The following is an 8,207-nucleotide window of genomic DNA, read 5'->3' on the forward strand; positions in this document are numbered from 1 at the left end:
TAGTGTCGACAGTGTTTAATGATGAAGTAGAAATGCTTTGGTTTGTGGTGAGTGAATGTGAGACTAACAGGAGGATTTTTAGAATTCAGTCAATGTTAATATGAATTAATAACATTCAGTAAGTTCATAATCTTACTTTAATCTTCAGAATTGAGTTCATGTGTTAATGTTAATGTGAGTAATGTGTTTTGTGTTTATGAGACCAGTTACTGTGAAACAACTTGTTCAAATGGAGAGAGTAAAGTTTTTATTTGCATTTCTTTCAGAATTGTGGAATTAATTATTATTCATTCATAAGAAGGTATAAAAGGCAGAACTATCGGTATCGGTATCGTATCGGCCGATATCACTCGGAAAAATTGCTTATCGGTATCGACGCATCTCTGTTTAAACTATTTACCACCTCTGAACCAAAGACACAATGAGCACAAAGGTTAAGAAAGAATGCGATGCGGCAAAAACTACGGATTAAAAATCTGAGAGACGACGATGCTCCCGTTCCAACACGCTGCTGGCTGGTGAGGATGGGAAATGGTGCTGCAGCAGCACTGTAGTTGAGGGGAGGCAAAAGCGCATGGCAGTGCAGTAGAATGGGCTGTCAGCCTCAGGCTTTATGCTTTTAAGAGAACTGCTGCTGTCTGAGCTACACACATCAGAGTGGGAGATAGAGCAGCACTAGGTACATAACACCAGCCTTCATTTCTGTGAAAAGCCTAAAGGTATGACGAGCCCAAACGCATCAGCACTATATGCAGCTGCACACCAGAACTGAACTGAATTCAAAGAGTGATGCAACAGCAGAATAAAACACCAAAAAAACTGCCTTGATGATGTGGATCACATATTCCCTGACTTGTGATTGGCTAATTCTAGGCTCCTCCAAGCAGCTCACTGGCTGCTGTAGAAGAGATCTGGACAAGTCCAGACATGTTCTTGTTCAGACTCTGACTCTCATCCTTGTTCTCTCCATCTGTGCATCCTACAGTCCGTAACTTCGACCGCTCGTCTGTGAGGAGTCGCTCATTCCGGCGTCTGAACAGGGCGTTCAGCGTGCTCAGGAGGACCAAGAGCGGCACAGCAGTGGTCCACGACAACACAGAGGAAAGAGACAACTTCAGAAATGCCAGCGTACCACAAGAAGGTGAGTGTGTACGTGTGCCCGAGATTGTGACCACCTGGGTCGAGGGTCCTGAGCACAGCTACAGCATATGTTCCTTTAATAATGCAGATGAGGCTGACGGAAGGTTGATCAGAAGGGACAGAGACAGAGAGAGTCAAAAGACAAGATGCATGCAGGCAGGAAAGGAAAGAGAAGGAACAGAGGAAAAGGAACAAGAGAAGAGACTGAGATACAAAGGTCGAGGACGAGTCTGTGTGTGCGGATCATCATCTGATTGATTAAATAGAGGAAATGGACTTGATAGATGAAGGTGATTGATGAATTGATGAAGGTGAACTATGTGCCTGTGTGCGTGTGTGCGTGTGTGTGTGTGTGTGCTGGGAGAGGGTTACGTTTTTGTTGTTATATCTTGGTTGGCATCGAATGTCCAAACAAAAATAGGAATATCTGTTAGTTTTGACCATTTGTCTTGTCCCCATGAAGAAAACTGTTTGCATTAAAAAACAATTAAAAGACTATTTAAAAAGATTTCTTTTGGTTACTGAGGTGAAGGCAAGGGTCACATTTAAGTTTTAGACAGCGTTAATTAGCTGCATTAATAATTATGGAAGGTCACCAGCTCACAAAGCTAGTAAGACAAACGTGTATGTGTTTGTGTGTCTGTGTATGTGTGCGCGTGTGCATATGGTGTGTGCATATGGTGTGTGTGTGTGTGTGTGCATAGGTGTATATATATATATATGTGTGTGTGTGTGTGTGTGTGTGTGTGTGTTACGTAAAGCCCCAGTTGGTGGCTGAAGTAATGAGTTTTGCCTTCTCCGTCCCTGGTGCTGAAGGGAAAATTGACTATGAAAGAAAAAATGCAGGGTGAAGACAACAAGCAGGAGGAAAGAGGAGGGAAGTAAACAGGAGAAAGCATTCACAAGAAAAAGAAACAAAATGAAAAATATAAGAAAAAAAGAAAAGAATACAAAATATGTTTCAACAGCACCAGGTTGTTGTGAAGCTCTGCTGCTGTTATTCTGCACCTTATCATGTTGTAGTTTTGCATTTTAACACTGATCAACTCTATCTGTCTGTCTGTCTATCTATCTGTCTGTCCTTCCTGTCTTCATATTTTTATGTTAATACAAATATTTACACGTGTTGAGAAATTTGCTGGAAATAAAAGCAGTTGAATGTGAGAGGACGTTTCTTTTTTGCTGAGTATAGACAGGCCGATAGATAGATACAGACAGATGGACAGATAGACAGACATGTCTGTCTATCTGTCTGTCTCTATCTATCTGTCTGCCTATCTACCTATCTACCTAATTTTGTGTGTGGGGGGGGGGTGCTTGACCTCTTATCATGAATTGAAATTACACCTCCAGGGTCGGGGGTTCGATTCCCACCTCTGCCCTTTGTGTGCAGAGTGTGCATGTTGTTCCCGTGCTGCGGGGGTTTCCTCCCCCAGTCCAAAGACATGCATGGTAGGCTGACTGGCGTTTTTACAGTGTCCGTAGTGTATGAATGGGTGTGTGAATGTGTTTGTGATTGTGCCCTGCGATGGATTGGTACCCCATCCAACGTGTACCCCGCCTTATGCCCCATGCTCCCTGGGATAGGCTCCGGGTTCCCCATGACTCTGCAAGATCAGCGGTACAGAAAATGGATGGATGTGTATATATCTCCATCTATTTTCCGTATGTATATATGTATGTGTGTGTGTGTGTGTGTGTGTGTGTGTGTGTGTGTGTGTGTATATACATATATATACATATATATACCCATGGGCTGGACTGTTGTAATTGCAAGTAATGAAGTCAGCCTGCCGTATAGAGATTGACTGAATTTTTTGTTTCAATTAAAAGCTTGGGTGGCAAACGAGAATTGGCTTCATTTCCACATTAAAATTAAACAGGATGCTTGGCTGCATATGCGTTCGAGTTTGGTTTCACTGTGCATCGGTTCCAAACTCGTTCCATCTATAATTGCTAAAACATCGTGTAAACCACTGGTTCTCGATCCATAACTTCAGTATTCAATCCACACCTCAATCATTCAAAAAGAAGTAGACTTATAAATGAAGTCAACTTGGACCTAACGTTTCTGTTTATACTTCTGAAAAGCATAATTCATGTCACTATACATAGCATCTTGCCATAAGAACACAGGCTGTGCATTACAACGTGGTATAGATAATATACCTGTGTTCCAATGCATGATAGTATTATTTTCTACAGGGTTCTTCTGATCAGATCTTAAAATGCACTGTACAAACTTATGATGATATAAAATCATATACTCACGGTCCTATACCTACTAATGAGCAGTTTCATAACGTTGTATATATTATACAGTATTACATTTATTATGCATTATGTATGGCAGTGTTTCTCAACCCTGCTCCTGGAATACCCCCACTTTGTATATTTTGCTGCTTTTCCTCCTCTAACGTTAATGAACATTTCAGGAATAGAAAGCTGTAATAAATGGACAGTTTGCTACTGTACATATTTAAATAATACTCAGTGGAATTTATTTTACAGTGAAAAGGCTCTCTTGCTACAAAACTCGACCTTCCATCCAATGCCCGTGAAAACGTCGTAAATATGGTCAAATGTATCCAGCATTTAGAAAATAATAATAAACCAAATATACATTTATTAAACCTATTTCTTGACATTGTTACTAACTAGCAAGATTATCTGCCAAAAGATAAATATTATTTCAACTTTGAAAGTAGGAAAAATGTCTAGAAATTGGTTTAATACTTTTATATTTGGTTGGTTGTAATCTTATAATAGGATATACTAGATAAATGTGATCATTTTCAGGATATTTTAACTAGCTTTTTTCAGTGAAGAACAGTTTGTTTTTTTTAATGAACATGTGTACAATGATGTCAGTGTATCATGGGGACAATCAAAGTTCAACCAACTGTTACAACCCAGTTCACGGTGAACAAACAGCACATTTGTGTAATGCTGGTTGTCCATGTTGGTTTAATGAATTTAAAGACAATTAAAACATCAATGATTATTCTTTTTATATAAAGTTCACTGCATACTGAAAGAGGAATTGTGTCATTTGGATAGCTTTTTTTAATGTTTTGGTTTTTATTCTCTCGTGCGATGGTCAAAATAGACACGGGCTATAATATATCAGCTGGAAGATTGGATTATGTTTTGATTAGTCAGACATCACACCTTGGAATGGAAGCATATCTGTTAAAAACATAAAAACACTTCAAAAATGCTTTAATGGTAAACTAGATTCTGGTCGTAGTCTTTCTGTAGTTATTCCTGTTAATATAAAATCCCAAACACATTATCTTTCTATTCCTCCCTGCAGTTTTTGCTCTGCCTCAGCTCCATCATCTTATTCCGGATGGTGAGATCACCACGGTTAAGATCACGCGCTCTGACCCCTGTGAGCCGTTGGCCATCAGCATCGTGGGGGGAAATGAGACCCCTCTTGTGCGCATCCTTATCCAGGACATCTATAGAGAAGGAGTCATTGCCCGCGATGGAAGACTGCTGCCTGGAGACATGATCCTCAAGGTGTGTGTGTGTGAGTGAGTGTGTGAGTGAGTGTGTGAGTGAGTGTGTGAGTGAGTGAGTGTGTGAGTGAGTGTGTGAGTGAGTGTGTGTGTGAGTGAGTGAGTGTGTGAGTGAGTGTGTGAGTGAGTGTGTGAGTGAGTGTGTGAGTGAGTGTGTGAGTGAGTGTGTGAGTGAGAGTGTGAGAGTGAGAGTGTGAGAGTGTGTGAGTGAGAGTGTGTGAGTGAGAGTGTGTGAGTGAGAGTGTGTGAGTGAGAGTGTGTGAGTGAGAGTGTGTGAGTGTGTGAGTGTGTGAGTGTGTGAGTGTGTGAGTGTGAGTGTGTGAGTGTGTGAGTGTGAGTGTGTGAGTGTGTGAGTGTGAGTGTGTGAGTGTGTGAGTGTGAGTGAGTGTGAGAGTGAGTGAGAGTGTGAGTGAGTGAGAGTGTGAGAGTGAGTGAGAGTGTGAGTGAGTGAGAGTGTGAGTGAGTGTGAGAGTGAGAGTGAGTGTGAGAGTGAGTGTGAGTGTGAGAGTGAGTGTGAGAGTGAGTGTGAGAGTGAGTGTGAGAGTGAGTGTGAGAGTGAGTGTGAGAGTGAGAGTGAGTGTGAGTGTGAGAGTGAGAGAGAGAGAGAATGCAAAAGAGCTGAGTAGGTGGGTGGGAGGTCTAAAATTACATCATTGTACAGTAGGTGCGAGTTCTAGTTTGGCAGGTGTACGTGTGTGTATGGCGTCATGTGCTTCGCCATCTGTTTGGCAAAAGGGTTGGCAATATGGCATGAGAGAAAAAGCTCAGTTTGTGTTTACATCTTTTTCTCACTTGACTGGAGCATTCTGCAGCGGCTTTATTCTGTAACTTCCCAACAATACTTTCATACAAGTTCCATGTCTGTTTCTTTCAAGCTACGTACATCTCCTTCTATCCCTCTCTCGCTCACTTTCCGTGTCTATAACTCTCCCCCTCCCCAAAACAGGTGAACGGTATCGACATCACCAATGTCCCGCACTGCTACGCCCTTGCAGCTCTGAAGCGTCCCTGCATGCTGCTCAGGCTGACCGTGCTGCGTGAACAGCGCCATCGTTACCGCGGGCATCACCACCACCACCATCACGTGCCTCAGCCGGGCGAGCTGCTTTACCCGGGCTCTGGCGGCAGCGTGAGGGACGACAGTCTGCACGTGGTGCTGCTGAAGGGTGCGCCCGACGAGCAGCTGGGTATCAAGCTTGTGCGCCGACCCAACGAGCACGGCGTCTTCATCTTCCACCTGCTAGAAGGAGGTCTGGCGGCACAGGACAGGCGTCTGCGTATCGACGACCGTGTGCTTGCTATCAATGGACACGACCTGCGTTATGGTGCTCCTGAGCATGCTGCGCTGCTCATACAGGTGGGCATGATGTATATCCGACATATACACTGTATAGAGGAAATCTAATCTGATTCTTATCTTTGCTTTGTTGCAAAAAAGACTAGTTCTTCATTTATGGCTCTATGGACAGACTTCCCCAAACCATAACTGCTTTTTTTCCCATGGGATTTGTTTCTTTCACTGATTGTTGTGCATTAGATACCTTTCTATGTGCCAGTTAATGTGAGTATGATTACAGTTCCTCCAGGGAGAAGTGTGTGTGTGTGTCGGGGATCATTATTACACAGTCCATAATGCATGTAAGGTTTAGGGTTTATGTGTATTTTGTGTGTGTCTGGTGTGCTGAGGGTTTGGACCAATATTAAGCCAATGTTCCTCAGTGTTAAAACATATTTTTCTCAACACTGGGCCAATTTAAACCACTTCAGCATGAAGTCACTGCAAATCCAACGTTCTTCAGTGTTCGGTCAACTTTTACTCAGTGTTTCTCGGCATTTCCCAGAATTTATCCAATGTTTCCTACCATTAGCCTAAGTTTAACCCAATATTACTTGGGATTAGGCCAAAGTTACAGATGTTACAGATGTTACAAAGACATATCTTGATACATTAAACCCAGTGATTCTCACCTTGCTTTTATTCTTCTACACTCCTATACAATATTTAAGCAATATCCCAATAGCAGGACTGCTGCTATACCGAATATTATGTAGAACTAACTGTTGTGTAATGATTTATAATTATCACCCAGAAGAGCACGTGTTACCTTTTGAATCTAGACCCTGTCAAAGTTTCTTTCACGTCAGCAAGTCAGACGTACCTCTAGAGCAGCTTGCTCATTAGGGATCTGAGGCTACGTCTACGCTAATCTGGATAGATCTGAAAACTCCATTTTTGTTTTAAAACGCTGCTCGTCCAAACTGAAACAGCTGAAAACATGCACGACCGTATACCGCACGTGCGTGAAAACGTAAGAAGCTTTGGCCTGTGACATTTTCGGCAGGCGTTTATTTAAAAATGCGATCTGAAGGTTGTACAAAGTGTTAAAGTTTAACAATGCTCTCAAACTGGATAGCAGGCACAACAACTGCAGTGCAACATGGTTTGGAGTTGAATAGGTCACATGACTGCGTCACACGACAAAAAATACGGCATAGTTTTTGGAACATCTCGTTTTTTCAGTCCACAGTGAAACGTTTTCAAATTTATCCATTCGGAAGAGCTTTTTCTTGTCCGAAAAGCTCCGTTTACACTGGACAAAAAACACCATCTCGGTGGGGACAGAAGGCCAAAACGTAGAGAAAAAAAAAGCTATGTTTTCAAATTGATCCGGAATAATGTGGACGTAACTTAAATCTACACCTGGATGTCTTTAAAATAGTCCCTCCAGGATTTTGTGATTTTTGCGATCGCAAAATCAAGGAAACGCTGCAATATTCGGAGGAGCCTGCAATTTGTCCAAACGGCCGCAGATTTTGGACAGGTTTGGGCCTTCCGGTGAAGGGAAACTGTAATTCTGTAACATACATCACCACTTCCTCCAGGATTGTGTTATTTTACAATCGCAGAAAATAACGCAAAATCAAGGAAACGGCGCAATATTAGCAGGAGCCTGCAATTTGTCAAAATGACCGCAGGTTTGGGGCCGAGGCACGTCACGTGACGTCATCACGACGTGCGTTCACCCGAAGCCCTCTTCGATTCACGTGCGTCGAACACGAGTACAGCTAAAAGGTCTCGTTTACCAACAAACATCGCTGCTAAAGACCGTGTTTCGCCAATTCAAGTAGTTTTCCGCAAAAAATAAAAATATTAAAAACTCTGCAAATTGCATCACAAATTTTGAAAGAAAGAAAAAAACGCAGCAAAATCACGCATTTTCGGCTGCAACAATCACAAATAAACTCTGAAATCCTGTATGAACCGGTCAAATTGAATTGAATGGAATGTTTCTCTGCATTAAACCAATGTTAACTCTGTATTTTTCAGCACTATATTCACATCAACACAGTGTTCCTCGACATTACTCGGTGTTCCTTGACATTACTCAGTGTTCCTCGGTATAATATAAAATTGAAGCCCAGCAGCAAGTCGAATCAGGTCATATTTCAGCCTTTTACACCAACCTTCTTTTGGCGCTTAATATAATCAGACTGTATGCCACTGACCGAAGTGCTGACGCAACACAGTCAGTTATTAGTGCC

The 8,207-nt window shown here is 42.2% G+C and overlaps 1 protein-coding gene across 2 annotated transcripts in view; it reads left to right on the forward strand.

Annotated features, from left to right (window-relative positions):
- lnx1 (ligand of numb-protein X 1) overlaps nt 1-8,207 on the forward strand; it is a 55,530-nt gene that overhangs the window by 35,918 nt on the left and 11,405 nt on the right. For both annotated transcript variants that reach the window (XM_053614377.1, XM_053614376.1), the window contains exons 4-6: nt 986-1,141; nt 4,457-4,665; nt 5,611-6,021. In XM_053614377.1, coding sequence (XP_053470352.1) covers nt 986-1,141; nt 4,457-4,665; nt 5,611-6,021 — 776 coding nt within the window. The remainder of the gene's footprint in view (nt 1-985; nt 1,142-4,456; nt 4,666-5,610; nt 6,022-8,207) is intronic.

The sequence above is a fragment of the Ictalurus furcatus genome, chromosome 25, assembly GCF_023375685.1.
Source record: "Ictalurus furcatus strain D&B chromosome 25, Billie_1.0, whole genome shotgun sequence".
NCBI lineage: Eukaryota > Metazoa > Chordata > Actinopteri > Siluriformes > Ictaluridae > Ictalurus > Ictalurus furcatus.